Below are 17,190 nucleotides of genomic sequence, written 5' to 3'. Positions count from 1 at the left end.
ATAAAATGCATTTGTTATATTTTTCTAATGTCTGGACTCCTTTATTAACGGAGTATGATATATAAACAGAAGTTTCAATATATTAAATGCATTTTCTGAGAATTTATATTTCAGGTTTTGACTCCAAATGCCACGTCCATAACGCTGGAATTGCCAAATTTTAAATAATTTATCCTCAACTAGGTTTGTGGTGTAGGTCTACGTATTTTATAATGTTAACTTCAAATAATACTAATAGTAATTTAATGATATGGTAGCTATAGCCTATTGGATCTGGACGGGAAGGATAACTCTGGGAGTTGGAAGGGGTGTGTCGTGATTCTGCCTTCCCACACCGCAACACAGGTTTGTGGATCAATGTCGGTTTTATATCACGTATCGTTACAGGCCTATGATTCTTTTTTTATTATTTAGGAACAAACGAGGGTCTCTGTTTGACTGTTTAAGAAACGCCGGCTCGCAGCTGCAGGTTCCAGAGCACCGCACCGCATATATCTTCAAGTTTAGCCTAACCGAACATCCAGTTTAACTGCCACAAGTTGATCTTCTTGTATTAAAGAACTCATCTTGGAAAAACACTGTATTTTTGTATTTTCATTGCATTTTTAATTTATAAAAAGTTAAATAGATAACAAATTTTAATATAAATATTAGTTTAGTCGATCGTTAATTCTCCCAACGATCGACTAAGGAAATTGTCATCGAATGCCCATCCTTAGTACTGCTATTTCACCCTTTTTTAATTTCGTTGAGGTTGTGTTCCCACATCGTTGGCAAGTTTGGATCGCTACATCTTGAATGACTGTCAATGTCACAGTGTTGGGTTTGTGTTCCCCTGATGTCCACTAGATGTCCTCCCATCCACCCTGGACCTCCCCCCATGAACTCTGTGTTTCCTCCACCTCCGCTGCCTTGTATGTTGTTTTTGATGTTTCACCCTAACCCTGTTCCAGAGCGGGAGCCCCTTCATTCACGATCCACACACGGGAAACAGGGGTTAAATCCAAAAGCAGTAGTTTATTAGGGATAATCCAAACTCGTAAACCAGTCCAAAGCAAGGGTCAAAATCCAAAAGGCAATCCAACATGAACAGGAACAGGAACAAAACAAGAAGCAAGGAAACTGGATGACAAAAGTAGTGTGATACATACAAGGACTCCGTGACACATACTGAAACAGAGAGGGTTATATACACAGGGAATCGACAATGATAATGGGGAATTGGCTGAGTGCAATGATCAGTGATAAGGAACAGCTGAGTGCAATGATGAGACAAAGGATCGTGGGAAATGTAGTTCATAAGTGAAGGACACCGTGGGAAAGGAGGACATCTAGTTGACATCAGGGGAACACAAACCCAACACTGTGACAGTCAACTGCTGAATGAATGAATGAGTGTCAAGTCTCGCTTGTTTACTTCAAACCGGAAGACGTGCCCACTTTTGACGCAAGGCCTCATGCGACGTAGGAAACTTGGATAGGCAAGTACAGGCAAAGTACATCGAAACTATTATCTGTGACCATTTCATTTACAATAACCGCCTTAGATGTGAGCAATCTAATGTTTAGAAGAGCTAGCTTCAGAAATTGTTTTTGTTAATTAATATTAAGATTTTCAGGTTTAATCACAATAAGATTTTTCCTAGATCCTACAGTAGATTTATTGTTTGATCTCACTAAACGAGGAATAGACACAGTTTCTATATAATGTTATACACTGGTATTTATATCAATTAAGTTGGGACAGCAAAGACTGTGATTTGGACTTTGACTTACTAGTCATATGGTGTGTAACGTCTTGGAGATGTTGTCCGACAGAAGATCCGCTCCGATTCTGCTGGGGTGCAGGTAATCAGCACGGAAGAGCCTAGGTCGCTCCCAGAAAAGATTCCAATTATTTACAAAGAGCAGTTTCTGTTCATTACACCATGACATTAACCATTAATTTAGAGAAAATAATCTACTGAACCTTTCATGTCCTTGTCGGCACTTTGGAAGCGGTCCAGACACGATGATTGTTGTTCCAGGCCATTTGCTGTGTACCGTCTCGATCAGGCTCCTGAAGTCCTTCTTCAGAACCTTCGTCAGCCGCAGCCTGTTGTCGTTCACTCCCGTGTGCAGCACGACAGCTCCGATGTGCTCGTCACCTTTCAGGATCTCAGGTACCTGCGCAGCGACATTGAGAACACGAGCACCAGGAAAGCAGTGACTGCGCACCTTACCTTTACCTGAGGTAGCGTGGATGTGCCGGGCGATGGAATCACAGATGAGCACAGCAATACGTTCCGTCTCGCGAAGAGGGGATACGCGATTCCGGGTGGAGATCTTGAAGACTGGGAGGGGCGGAGAGGTCCTTGCTCTGGTCCTGGCTCGCATCGTCCGCTGTGGAATTACCCAGGGTCCATGGTCAGGGTTTTTCCTGTATAGAGAATTGCCGGCCGCCTCCGTCAAATTTCGTGCCGCCTCCGCCTGTCGACAAAACTCAAGACAGGGAATCACATGATTAGATACCTCTTTTCCACCGACAAGGTTTCGCTGCGGATTCACGGCCAGTGTCCATTCTCAAACCGTTCTGCGCATTTCGACTGCACCAGAAAAAGTACTTAAACTTGCTGGTCTCGAACGGAGCAAGGTAAATTTCTGCGAAAGCGCACAAGCCCTGGCCCCTCCCCCTTTTCAACATCTCCTGTCAGTTATCACAACCACCACAGAGACACGCAAGTCAAGAAGCACCTGCTCCGCAGCATCAAAGTGCCTATACTTGTCACAGCCAGGTACCGATAGTGTTTTTCTTAAGCTTTGGCTTTGTTGTGAAATTAAACCACTTAGTTACTTAAAATATATCCATAGAGCCGGCCTGACTTAGGCAATAGCCCAAAGTTCTATTGATTCTATTAGATTTTTTTATCACCTAATTTTGAGCCAGAAAAGCGTTCCATAATGACACGCGGATACTGTTGTATCCGGGGGTACTGCAGGTAATCCGCGGCCCCAGTCGGGCCAAGTTATAAAAATTAATTGCGAGTGGGTCGCTGAGATATAAATCATTAAAAGACTCTGAACTCTCATTTAACAGTAAAATGCAATGAACGTGCGTCGTGGTCATTATATAAAAAAGGCACACTACATGAAAGGTAATTTTCTTAGTTAGCTGTGAAGTTTTGAAAAGTTTTCTTAATTTTTTCATTATTAAAGTCAGGTTAGTAACCAGACTCAAAGTGCACCAGATTAATGAATTTATCTTTTTAATGTACAAAACTTTCTTCCGAGGGGACATGCCCCCGGACCCCTATAGTGGTATCGAGGTACACCCACAAAAATATGTAGGGAAACACAGTAGGCTATATGATGGTCTACAAAAAATAATAATTTAATTATCTTATTATTAAAATACATGATCAGGATTTTGCCACCTCTGCCTCATTTTGAGCCAGGAAAAACCCAGATGGTGGTGTGTCGGTGCCGGAGTGAATGAAACCAGGGATGATCACGTCCTGGGTGCTCGGGTCCTGTGCAGAGAAACACACGGAGTAGACGAGGTCGGAGTCAAAAAGTTACTAACCACTGACTTGTGAGCATCGGCACAAGATGTTTCAACCGCTGATTTCCGATCGCGTAGCTCGGCTTGCCTCTCCAGTAAGTCACGGATTTGCTTCTCCACGGCCTCCAACTCTAACTGCACCGTATGTAGCTCAAACGTGTCCTCACCTGCACTCAAAGGTAGACACACATCCGATATATTCGCCACTATAACAGATGAACAATAAATTAGTAGTGATACGGGTGTAAATAAGACGATCGATAAGCGAGACCACACCTGCAATGCTAGCGGGCTAAGGCTAGTAGCAGAAGTTCGGAAAGTTGGATATAAGAAGTGATATCAAAGCAATCTGATTGTTTTTTATAAAGAATAGTATCAAAGATATATTCACACGCTGTAAAAAAATAAAATGTTCGTTTATAAAATGAGTGTAAACAAGAAAATCAAGGATTATGAATCAATTTAACGGAGCTCCAAACACAAACAACTGTCATGCTATCAGGATGGAAGACAGGAAGCAAATGCAAGTCGACAAATTATTGGAATCCGGGAAACACAAAGTCACAACGGGCGTGGAATGATGGCGCAGGGACTTCAATGGCCAGGACCAGAACCGGATGAGATGGTGCGGTGAATGAAGGTGAAATAGTCCAACGTGAAGACGGTGAAAGACGAAACTCCAAACACGGCAAAGATGATCACAGGACACGAACAGGAGGGCAGACAGGAACGTAACACCGACAGGGAAGACATCAAACAACGATCTGACAAAAGGGATGAGACAACGGTAAGTATATATAGAGTGGTGAGATGGGCTGCAGCTGGTGAATGAGAAGATGATCAGCTGGAGTGGATTAGGCAATGACACACAATCACACCCACAGCGCACGTGCATGCATACAACAACAAAAACACGCGACGAGAAGGAAACAATGAATTTGTATACCGTGACAGTACCCCTCCTCCTAAGAACGCCTCCTGGCGCTCTCAGACTCCCTTACCTGTCGATTGTAATCATCGATGAGGGAGTGATCCAGAATGTCTCTAGCAGGTACCCAACTTCTCTCCTCCGGACCGTAACTTCCCAGTCCACCAAGTACTGAAACCCGCGTCCCCTCCGCCTAGAGTCCAGAATGCGATTGACCGAATATGTGGTCTCCCCATCTACGAGTCGCGGTGGGGGAGGAACCGGGACTGGCGGGTTAATACGAGAATGAAACACAGGCTTAATTTTGGAGACATGAAAAACGGGATGAACCCTCCTGTACGCTGGAGGTAAATTGAGGCGGACTGCCACCGGACTAATGATCTTGGCGACAGTGAACGGGCCAATGAATTTGGGAGCCAGTTTATTAGAAACGGAGCGGAGCGGAATGTTTCTTGTTGAAAGCCACACCTTTTGACCAACGACGTATACGGGAGGCTTCGACCGGTGGCGATCGGCCTTGGCCTTGGTGCGCGCCCCCACCTGGAGTAGAGTCTCACGGGCTCTAGTCCAGGTGCGGTGACACCTCTGGACGAAGGCGTGAGCGGAGGGGACCGCGACCTCGGATTCCAGACTGGGAAAAATTGGTGGCTGGTAACCTAAACTACACTCAAACGGAGATAGGCCCGTGGCCGACACTGGTAATGTGTTGTGGGCGTACTCCACCATGGAGAGTTGTTGGCTCCATGAGGAAGGATTCTTGGAAACCAGACATCGTAACACCCTCTCCAGATCCTGGTTGGCTCTCTCGGTTTGGCCATTGCTCTGGGGATGAAACCCTGAGGACAGACTAACCGTCGCTCCCAGTAATCTACAAAACTCTCGCCAAAATTTGGACACAAACTGGGGTCCCCTGTCGGAGACCACGTCCATCGGGAGGCCATGAAGGCGAAAGACGTGGTCCACGACTGTCAACGCTGTCTCCTTAGCTGAGGGTAATTTGGGTAAAGGAATAAAATGAGCCGCCTTCGAGAACCGGTCCACCACGGTCAAAACGACTGTGTTACCCTGGGAGGGCGGGAGGGCGGTAATAAAATCTAGAGCGATATGGGACCAGAGTCTTGAAGGGACTGGCAGCGGTTGAAGTAACCCATCTGGGGGTCGATTGGAAGTCTTACCAGTGGCACAAACCGAGCAAGCCAAAACAAAACTGTGAATGTCACGAGCCATAAGTGGCCACCAGAATCCTTGCTTGACTAAAAAACTAGTGCGATTAACTCCTGGATGGCAAGCCACGTTGGAACAATGACCCCACTGAATGACGTCAGACCGTAATCTCTCCGGCACAAATAAACGATTAGGTGGGCAACCGGGCAGAGGCATTACCCCTTCTAAGGCCGTCTTGACCTTCGATTCGACCTCCCATGTGAGTGTGGAAACAAATAGGGTTTCGGGTAAAATGCACTCGGGAGTAACCGGGCGTTCGGAGCGATCAAAAATGCGAGATAAAGAGTCGGGTTTGATGTTCTTAGAACCCGGGCGGTACGAGAGAGAAAAATCAAAATGACCGAAAAAAAGTGCCCACCGAGCCTGCCTGGAGTTCAATCTTTTAGCAGTTCTGATATACTCTAGGTTCTTGTGGTCAGTCCAGACGATAAAAGGTACCCCCGACCCTTCTAACCAGTGGCGCCATTCCTCCAACACTAACTTGACTGCCAACAACTCCCTGTTACCAATGTCGTAATTATGTTCGGCTGGGGATAAGCGCGATGAGACAAAAACGCGCAGGGATGCATCTTATCATCTGCAGGAGAGCGTTGGGACAGCACTGCACCTACCCCCACCTCTGACGTATCGACCTCCACCACGAACTGACGTCAAGAATCAGGGGCAATAAGGATGGGGGCTGAAACAAAGCGGCCTTTCAGTTTGGCAAACACAGCTTCAGCTGTGTCTGACCACCTGAACGTCGTTCTGGGGGAGGTCAAGGCGGTCAGAGGTGCGGCTAGTTGGCTGAAGTTGCGAATGAAACGCCGGTAGAAATTGGCAAACCCCAGAAACCTCTGAAGGGCCTTACGGGAATCTGGACTTGGCCACTCTACCACAGCCTTAACCTTCTCAGGGTCCATACGCACTCCCTCAGACGAAATGATGTACCATAGGAAAGGAACAGACTGTGCATGAAAATCGCATTTCTCCGCCTTGACAAAAAGCCCATTCTCTAGCAACCTCTGAAGCACTCGTCGGACATGTTGCACATGTTCCTGGAGAGAAGCAGAAAAAATCAATATGTCATCCAGGTAGACATATATGAACTGATCTATCATGTCTCGCAACACATCATTGACCAATGCCTGGAAGACTGCTGGGGAGTTGGACAGCCCGAACGGCATGACCCAATATTCAAAGTGCCCCCTGGGGGTGTTAAAAGCAGTCTTCCACTCATCCCCCTCCCTAATGCGGACCAACTGATAAGCGTTACGTAAATCCAGTTTTGTGAAGATGGACGCTCCCTGCAACCTCTCGAAGGCAGAAGACATCAACGGCAAAGGATAAGTATTCTTTACCGTGATGTTGTTCAACCCCCGGTAATCAATACAAGGTCGCAGAGACCCGTCCTTCTTCCCCACAAAAAAGAACCCCGCCCCCGCTGGAGAAGAGGAAGGTCGGATGAACTTAGTTGCTAGAGAATCAGAAATATATTTCTCCATAGCCTCCCTCTCTGGGACAGAAAGCGAATATAACTTGCCTTTGGGCGGAGACTTACCTGGTACTAAATCTATAGCACAGTCATAGGGACGGTGCGGAGGAAGAGAAGCAGCACGAGACTTACTGAACACCTCCTTCAGGTCATGGTACTCCGTGGGCACGTTAGACAAATCCCCTGCTTCCTCCTGAAACATAGAAACAGAGACAGACGGACAGGCAGACACAAGACAAGACTTATGACATTCCTTGCTCCACTCCAGCACGACGTTATGATGCCAGTCTATGCGAGGGTTGTGACAGAGGAGCCAGGGGTGACCAAGGACGATGGGTGTCAGGGGTGAATCCAGTAAAAAAAAAGAGATAGTCTCGGAGTGCTTGCCAGAAGTGATGAGTGTGATGTCCTCAGTGATGAATGAAATGGTGGGGAGATTCTGACCGTTCAGTGCATGTACAGCGATCTTGTGAGTGAGGGGCTTGAAGGGGATCTGAAGCTTGTGTGCGAATGTATAGTCCATGAAGTTACCTTCAGCCCCGGAGTCCAGAAGTGCCTTGCAGTTGTTCTGGTGCACTGACCATCTTAGTCTAACCGGGAGGAGCGTGGATGTTGATGAGGTCTTTACGGCGGAGATCCCACCCGATAGTAGCCTCATGCTTACTATCGGGCTTGGCCTTTTAACGGGCAGTTGTAGGCAAAATGTCCCGTACCTCCGCAGTAAAGACAGAAGCCCTGGGACCTCCGCCTCTCCTTCTCCTCCCGGGAAAGCTGAGCTCGCCCTACCTGCATGGGTTCGTGATCGTAGACGGTGCTGACCGCGTCCCCGCCGCTGAACCGTGGACCCTCGGCTCCGCAACGCTAACTCAATGAGTCCATTTAAAGAAGTGGGGAGGTCCAGGGCGTAGATCTCCTTCTGGACGCGGTCAGCCAACCCATGCAGGAATATGTCCCACTGCGCCTCCTCGTTCCATTGACACTCTGCCGCCAGGGTCCGAAATTCGATTGAGAAATCTGAGACCGACCTGTCCCCCTGCCGCAGGTCGGCCAGTACTCTAGCCGCCTCTCTTCCCGCGACCGCTCGGTCAAATACCAGTCTCATCTCGGCGGAGAGTGTCTGGAACGAGGCGCAGCATGGGTCTTGGTTCTCCCACAGCGCTGTTCCCCATAGCGCCGCTCTTCCAGTCAAGAGGGTCAAAACGAAGGCCACCTTGGCCTGTTCCGTCGAAAAAGTTCTGGGTTGGAGTGTAAAGTGCATAGAACATCTCGTCAAAAATGATCTACAATGTGTAGACTCACCCGAATACGACTCTGGTACTGGCAGGCGGGGCTCCGGCTGGAGAGGGTTCTCAGGTGGTGTGGGGGGAACAGCTGGTGTGGGCGGCGCAGTGGGAGCTCGTAGAAGTTGGATCTGCTGGGTGAGCTCGGACACCTGCGCCACCAAGGATTGAATTGCACGACCCGTGTCGTTGATATTCCTCTCTTGGGAATCCATCCTTCTAATACTGTGGTGGATGAATTCCTCAAATGACGCGGCTGACGCACTCGCTGCTTCCATTGTTTGGTCAGATCGTTCTGTCATGCTATCAGGATGGAAGACAGGAAGCAAATGCAAGTCGACAATTTATTGGAATCCGGGAAACACAAAGTCACAAGACAACGGGCGTGGAATGATGGCGCAGGGACTTCAATGGCCAGGACCAGAACCGGATGAGATGGTGCGGTGAATGAAGGTGAAATAGTCCAACATGAAGACGGTGAAAGACGAAACTCCAAACACGGCAATGATGATCACAGGACACGAACAGGAGGGCAGACAGGAACGTAACACCGACAGGGAAGACATCAAACAACGATCTGACAAAAGGGATGAGACAACGGTAAGTATATATAGAGTGGTGAGATGGGCTGCAGCTGGTGAATGAGAAGATGATCAGCTGGAGTGGATTAGGCAATGACACACAATCACACCCACAGCGCACGTGCATGCATACAACAACAAAAACACGCGACGAGAAGGAAACAATGAATTTGTATACCGTGACAACAACGTGTTCACTACCCCTCAGAATGATGAAGTCAATCATGTGCCAATGTTTATAGCGAGGGTGCATCCACGAGGTCTTACCTTTTGCTCTGAGCATAGCCTTACCATAACCAACACCATCTTCCAGCAGAAGGCAAAATATAAGTAACCTCATGCCATTTGCATTCTCCCTGCCAATGCCATGCCTACCTTGTACTCCACTCCATATCCTGTAGTTCTGTCCCACTCTAGAGTTGAAATCCCCAAGTGATCTTATCACTCTTAGGGATCCGGCAAAGAGTTTCATCCAGTGCTTGATAAAAGCATTCATTGGCCTCATTTTCAGATGGCAAAGTTGGTGCATAGGCAATGAGAAGTGTGGAATAACGATTTGTTGCCAGGGGGATGCGGAGGTTCATTAGCCTTTTAAAATTAGAAAACAGATTTTCTGAAGGTACACAGACCCAAACCAGGGATGGGCAGTTTTCTAAAAACATTATTCGAATATTTGTTTATTTAAATTTTAAATACATTTACTTAAATTAATTACAATTATTATAAATGTTATTAAAATAAGTTTAATGAGACTTTATTTTTAATCATTATGTTTTTGTCACCATTTCTGAAGTTTATGATTAGCAAATATGACAAGCTCACATTATATCTTGAGATTTTCTTTTAGTGGAAAACATTAAACAATGTGTGTAAATACAAAAATAGAAAGAAAAAAAATATTTAAGCTGAAGCAGAGTAAACGGGAAAAAAACGCTAAGAAAGCAGAGGGCGCCAGTTATCATAGAGAGCGTACACATACACTCGCATGGTACCCACATGCATGGGTGAAAGTTGGCTCCTCAGTCTGATAACAATAAGGCCAGGTGCAGAGAAAATGCCCTCCGCCGACAGATGACACATAACGCACGCTTTGCAAAGTTTCTTACAGCTGACTGACAGGGGCCCCAACAAATAGGTAAAAACTAATAAAAAATATATAATATACACTATATAAACCATCATCATTTAGTATATTTCGAATTATAATGTCTTTGATTTAACTTATTTTGTCAATACAAGTTAATTATCCCCATAACCATTGACCAAAAAGCAAACATCCATATTGACCGACCACCCCCTGTATCTGCATGAAATGGTTTGGTCCCGCCTAAGCGCACGCACTCATCAGTGACGGTGTTTAATTGCAGACAGATCGCGTCGATGCGCAAGAAAAACAATGACCACAATGTTCCATTGTAAAATAAAATCTGGTTCTCAAAAAAGGAGAGAGAGGAAAGACAAAAAAAAGGGTGTCAATCTGTAACCCAGTTTTTCACCAAGAAAGGTGGGTAGCCTTTAGTCTGTGAGTGGTATTAACCTGTTGTCCATAGTGAAATAAGCTAGCTAGCTGTAGGCTAGTGTTAACCTACATTTATTTCATCAACATTTAATCAGTGCAGGGAAACGTTTAGCAAGATATTCATATTAAATAATTGTCCATGCCCCTTTTAGCAGACTTAACAACAGATGAGTCAGCAGCACCCCAGTCTCCCCATAACTGCACCCCTCCCTGTCCCAGTGAAGAAGGTGAGCAGCATTGTGTAAATGACTTAGCATCATTCCAGGGAGTCTACGTGGGGTTCTCTGTCTCGCTTGCTCTTTTTATCATAACAAAAAAGAAAATATTTATTAATAACAAAAATAAAACACAATTTATTTTCTCACATAATGACCATTATGACAAATAAAAAACAATAAAAAAACAACCTGTCTGTACTGGATGCAGTTAGAAACAATGAGCAGCTTACCTCAACCTGCATGTAAGTTACAGACATTATTAAAATAACCCAGTTGGATGCTTTCATTTAGACTGAATTTTAAGATGATGATGGTAATTTATTTTGATTAAAAAGTTAATATTTAGTTTTTTTTTTTAATCTGTCATTAATTTTGCAATAAAAATACATTGAGACTGTAAAGGATTGCCTTAAGGACATTTTTATGGTGGCTTTTAATCTTGCATCAAATAGTGAACTGCATACTGTATGCAGACTTGCATTTATAAATCACCAGCAGTTAATAGTGCTAGTATTAGTATTTAAAGGTAGGGTATGGGATTTGCAAAACGGCTGGCAGATTTTGAAAATACACAACTCAAATGGTCCTACCTTCTTTCCTCCAACACTGGCCCTGACTCCACCCATTCGAAGAACATGGACGCGCAATCATGCACGAATTTGCGATTCTCCAAATGGAAGCAACTTGCACTTACTCTCTCTCTACCGGGGCGACTTGCACTTACTGTGACTGGGTCACAAGCTTTGAGTATGCGCACGAAGGGGTCACGCGCGCAAGGGGGAGGGGGGTATGGTACGACTGTTTGATTGATGAACTTACTGTCCAGTGATTCTAGGTGGTCTTGGAAATGATTGGCTGGAGTTTTTCGAGTCCTGCCCGTTCCACAGATGATTAAATTGCTTAATTTTCATTTCAGTGCTTCTAACTCAGTGGCTGTAAGTGGGTTAGAAATAGGATTTCAAGTGGACAAAATGGACAAAAAATAGAATCACATACCCCACCTTTAACTACAAGAAACAAGACAGTTGCAAGCCTTTGATTAGAGTTATAGTTTTTTTTTGCGTATTTTATAATTGAATAAGCTGTTCTTGAAAATATCTTGCAATATTAATAAAACAAATAAATGTTTAGTTTGATGGTTTTACAAACCATTTATTGTGTTTCCAAATTTTAAAATAATATATTGGTTTATTTTGAGTCGGTGTGACTGTCGGCCATGTCCGAAAGTGAGTTACTTTAGTAAATTGTCGAGATGCAAACTGTGTTGAATGATTAAATCCGATTTGGTGAAGTGGCCCGACCAGTTCATTAAATAGAACAGGTTCAAAAGAACGATTCGTTCACAAACCGACATCACTAGTCACTATAGTGTTTTATTGTCATTAGCTCGCCGCAGTTTTTGGCTAACATGCAATTTTTTAAAGTTACAAATAAATTATACCTAATGAATGGCTGAAATAGGTATAAATGTTTATGTCATGTGGACTATTGCTGTGTGTGTCTGTAGGTTGTCTGGCTGTATGGTGACAGAGGCAGGCTGTGGTTATGTGTCTTCAGCTCTGAGTTCAAACCCCCAACACTTGAGAGAACTGGATCTGAGCTACAATCACCCAGGAGATTCAGGAGTCAAGCTGCTCTCTGAAAAACTGGGGGATCGAAACTGCACACTGGGCAAACTCAAGTATGTAGAGCATGAAGAGTTTTTTTAATCACTCCAAAAACAGCATTACCATCTTCACTTATTAAAAACTAGTTTGACTTTATTTCTTTCATACGTTTACAAAAGTTCTAATTGATATTCAACAGAGGTTTAGCTCTAGTTATACTATTTAATGCTTAATTAGTTGATGCCCTTATGGAACAAAAATATATGGGAATATACTACAAAATATAATGCGATATTTGTTAGCAATGTTGATAAATGTGAGCAATGTAGCTGTTTTGGGCGACCTGGGTAGATTTGCATTGTCCACTACCTATATAAAAAGGTTCATCATGTATTGTATAAAGTTAGTGTCCATGTCTAATTATCGGTATCCAAGAAAATGCTTTTTCAGTTAGATGAAGTAGGTACATTTACATTTACATTTATTCATTTAGCTGACGCTTTTATCCAAAGCGACTTACAATTGCTATATGTCAGAGGTCGCACGCAACTAGGGGTTAAGTGTCTTGCTCAGGGACACATTGGTGTCTCACAGTGGATTCGAACCCGGGTCTCTCACACCAAAGCCATGTGTCTTATCCACTGCGCCATCACCATCCCTAGAAAAACAGGTAGAAAAACATGAGTTTCCTGCAAAGTGTAGGTGATATAAGAATATTCACAGCTATTCTGAATCAATGATTGAAAGAAAGGGCACAAAATGCAGGGTACATATCAGTTTTAGATAATGAGAAGTTGAATATATATTCACAATGCAAGTCAATGGTGGTACAGGAGAGCTACATTGCATATGTACATAACGTACAGTTGGTACGATCTCTGTTATTGTTCAGATGCTCAGGGGACTGTTTAGCTATAGAAATGGGTAGATGTAATATACCAATGACAAAGAATCTGTAGTTATTGTAAACTAACTAATACCTCTGTGATTGAAGACGAGAAGCATTTCTTGTATAATTGTTCTTTGTACATGGATCTGCATAAGAAATATTTGAGTGATCTCACACTTGTTGGTGATGTTTGTGTTGATGTGTCAGATTTGTGAGTCGAAGCATGCATGGAAATTGGCATTGTATATATATCATGGAATGAAAAAAAGAGCATCTGTCATGCTATTGTGACTTTGGAACTATGGGCCGAGAGGCCACGTATTCCTGAAATAAAACTATTATTATTATTATTATGTAATGTGATATATATTACATAATACATTTCCATATATGGGAAACTAGAGCTTATATTTTTCAATATACTGCAATATACGGATTGATCTTGTACTGCTATATATTAATGTAAATTTTATATTGATATAAAATATTTATAAATGAAAACAAAAATAGGTCTTGAAAAGCAATAGAGTCAGTGTCAGGTGGACCTACACTATCCACCTCTTTACCTGCTGCTGCTTCAAGTTGCTCTACCTCTTCACCATCATTGCTTTGTCTCGGCAAAATTCCATCGCTTACTAATTTGTCATACAACTTTTCTTTAATGACCTGTTTGGTAGATTATTTGACAATGAGGACGTTAAAAAACTCTGATAAGATATTTTTATCTTGCAATTTGAATAAGATCTCTCTTTTTACAGCGATTAAAGACTTCAATAGTCGGCGCAAGAGTAAACGAAAGTAGATCAAATGACATCTTTTAATCCCCTACTACACTCTCCTTTTTCACCCAAAGAAGAAAACAGCTAACAATCAAGAAAAAAAGTACTACTCATCAATAGGGCTGGGCGATATGTAAAAAATATTTTTTTGATAATCGCCTTAAAAAATATTGCGATATCCGATTATATCGTCTACCCAAGCCCCGCCCCCAACACGCCCCGCCGGAGACAACACTACGGACATACACCGTTAACACAAGTCATGTTGAGTTTGGCTGCACTTTATCTAATGATTGCGATTTAGTTAGTTTAATTTAATGATTGAAACGTTAAAGGTTTTTACCTTGGTTAGTTTGAACTTAAACAAGCATAAAACAATAGCTTTGCTGTAATGTAAGTGTTGCTAATCATTTCCACACTGTTCTTTTCGCATCTGTGTTTGAAACGAATTTCGTTTCACGAGGAGAACTGTTGAATACAACTGAACAGAACAGAACCCAATTTGGTGATAGAATGGTGAATGCATGTTTATGTTATAGCAAGATGTCTTGCCTATTTGTTTTTCATAAGGTCCGTTTCTCTTTCTTTTTTTTTTTTTTGGTGGAATCGCCTGATTTAATGATGATTTAATTTAATTTCCTAATAATGTGTAGCACTGTTTTTCAACTTGTATTCAAACTATAATATATTTGTTATTTGTCTAAAATTAGGAATTAAAAACGAATTGTTTCGTTCTGCATGAGCAAAACGTTTTTTTCTTTTTCTTTCTTTTTTGGTTTTAGAGTTCCACGGTCACCTTATGCCGTTTATGAAATAACAATTCCAGTTTTATTTATTTAGAGACATTTATATTTGGGTATTTTTTTGTTTGTGTGTTTAAAAAAAAAAAGTATCTACGCAGATAGCACAAGTCTATTTGATGTGATGTTTACATCTGGAAGACATATTTTTAAGAGTGTTTGCTCATCTGCAATACGTCTATAGGACGTTTCCTGTCAGATGTCAAATAGACGTTTAGAAGATGTCTTTAAGATGTAATGATTTAGAATGCATGTTAAACTGACATCTTCTACTGACAAGCTCCTGAAATTTGCCGACGACACCACTATCATCGGTCTCATCCGGAACGGTGACGAGTCTGCTTACAGACTGGAGGTTGAACAGCTGGCTGTCTGTTGCAGTTACAACAACCTTGAGCTGAACACGCTCAAAACAGTGGAGATGATCGTGGACTTCAGGAGGAACAGCTCAGCACTCCCCCCACTCACCATCATGAACAGCACTGTGGAAGCAGTGGAGTCATTCAGGTTCCTGGGCACTACCATCTCTCAGGACCTGAAGTGGGACAATCACATTGACTCCATTGTGAAAAAAGCCCAGCAGAGACTGTACTTCCTTCGCCAGCTGAGGAAGTTCGACTTGCCACAGGAGCTGCTGATTCAGTTCTACTCAGCCGTCATTGAGTCTGTCTTATGCACATCCATCACTGTCTGGTTTGGTTCAGCTACCAAATCAGACATCAGGAGACTACAACGGACAGTCCGGACTGCGGAGAGGATCATTGGTGCCCCCCTGCCATCCCTCCAGGACCTGTACTCTTCCAGAGTGAGGAAGAGAGCAGGTAAAATCATCACAGACTCCACTCACCCTGGACACCACCTGTTTGAACTGTTACAGTCAAGACGGAGACTCAGATCACTGGCCACAAGAACATCTCGGCACAGGAACAGTTTATTCCCACAGGCCATTTCCCTCCTGAACAGTTAACACACCTCCCAAGGCATACGCCTTAAGTGCAATACTCCCACTGTTTAGTGCAATACCCTACAACTCAGGTGATACTTATATGTAGATTTATTTATTTATAATATTCAAAACACTAAATATTTTCATAATCTGTAAATCTGGAAATGTCTATTCTGACTAAACCCAACTGTGATACTTTTATTCTCATATATTTATATTTTTATTCTTTATTCTTATAATTTGTAGTATTATGTTTCATGTTTCTTGTTGTATTTGTATATGTCCACTGGAAGCCTCAGCACCAAAACAAATTCCTTGTGTGTGCAAGCACACTTGGCAATAAAGCTCTTTCTGATTCTGATTCTGATTCTGATTCTAAACGTCTATTTGATATCTGACAGGAAACGTCCTATAGACGTATTGCAGATGAGCAAACACCCTTAAAAATACGTCTTCCAGACGTAAACATCACATCAAATAGACTTGTGCTATCTGGGTAGTATAACGCTCCCAATATAGCCTACTGTAACGGAGCTGCCAACATTGTAAACTCCAAACGCGTGCATGAGATATTCAAAGCAACGTAATTTCTTCATATGTTTGCAATATAACGAAATTTTCATTTTAATTTTAGTTACAATGGTCATGTTTGTGCTTTTGGATTAGGCCTATTTATTATGTGCAACATTTAAATTAATGTCCAGAAACGGGTAAAGTTACTTCTACCATTTGTTTTTCTGATTAACTTTTATTAGCCTGCAAACCAAAATAAAATGGGCCTAGGCTACTTGATTATATTATTTGTTTTAATTGAATATATCTCTGCTATTCTGAATTAACAGGATACTTTATTTTTTTCGTCTGCAGAACAAAATTATAGCCTATAAAAACAAATACCATACGGAAAAAAAATCCTTTAAAGATCAAGAAATCCAGAAAAAAAATGTTTAACAAAATTACAAAAATAAGGATAAATGATGTTTGACAGGTAACACATCTCAAGGTCGCATACACAGACTCGTGTTGCCGTTAGAGCAGTCAGTGCCGAACAACATGCAAATAAAATATTAAGATAATTTAAGTTACAAAGTTTACGGGGATATATTGAACTTGAAAAAAGGAGTGTAGCCTAGGCCTACCTACTGACTGTCTTTCCGTGGTTAAAAAAAACATTCTTCTGATGTTTATTCATGTTCATTTGATGCTATAATTTAACTATTAGGATAATTGTGAGATATAATTCTGTGTATTTGTCCATGCACTATGTGAGAGGCGGCTTTTTGCACACTTTGTAGTGCGCGGCTCAGAAAACAGCTTGCATGCAGAAGTCTTTCGGCTTGCGCTTAAAGCATGCTATCAAGAAGAATCGATTTTCTATTCCTAATCCTACTAACTAGCCTATAC

At 42.7% G+C, this 17,190-nt stretch overlaps 2 protein-coding genes across 3 annotated transcripts in view; both read left to right on the top strand.

Moving 5' to 3' along the window:
* The window catches only part of ttll1 (tubulin tyrosine ligase-like family, member 1), a 327,240-nt gene that overhangs the window by 250,785 nt on the left and 59,265 nt on the right, over positions 1 to 17,190 (top strand). The gene's annotated exons all lie outside the window — the stretch shown is intronic.
* Positions 1 to 17,190, top strand: part of LOC143718283 (NLR family CARD domain-containing protein 3-like) — an 80,548-nt gene that overhangs the window by 28,188 nt on the left and 35,170 nt on the right. For both annotated transcript variants that reach the window (XM_077209316.1, XM_077209317.1), the window contains one exon: positions 12,273 to 12,446. In XM_077209316.1, the coding sequence (XP_077065431.1) occupies positions 12,273 to 12,446 (174 nt within the window). The remainder of the gene's footprint in view (positions 1 to 12,272; positions 12,447 to 17,190) is intronic.

The sequence above is a fragment of the Siphateles boraxobius genome, unplaced genomic scaffold, assembly GCF_051911475.1.
Source record: "Siphateles boraxobius isolate OS27281-9 unplaced genomic scaffold, OSU_SipBor_1 61, whole genome shotgun sequence".
Lineage (NCBI taxonomy): Eukaryota > Metazoa > Chordata > Actinopteri > Cypriniformes > Leuciscidae > Siphateles > Siphateles boraxobius.
This window is presented reverse-complemented; position numbering and strand designations above follow the sequence as displayed.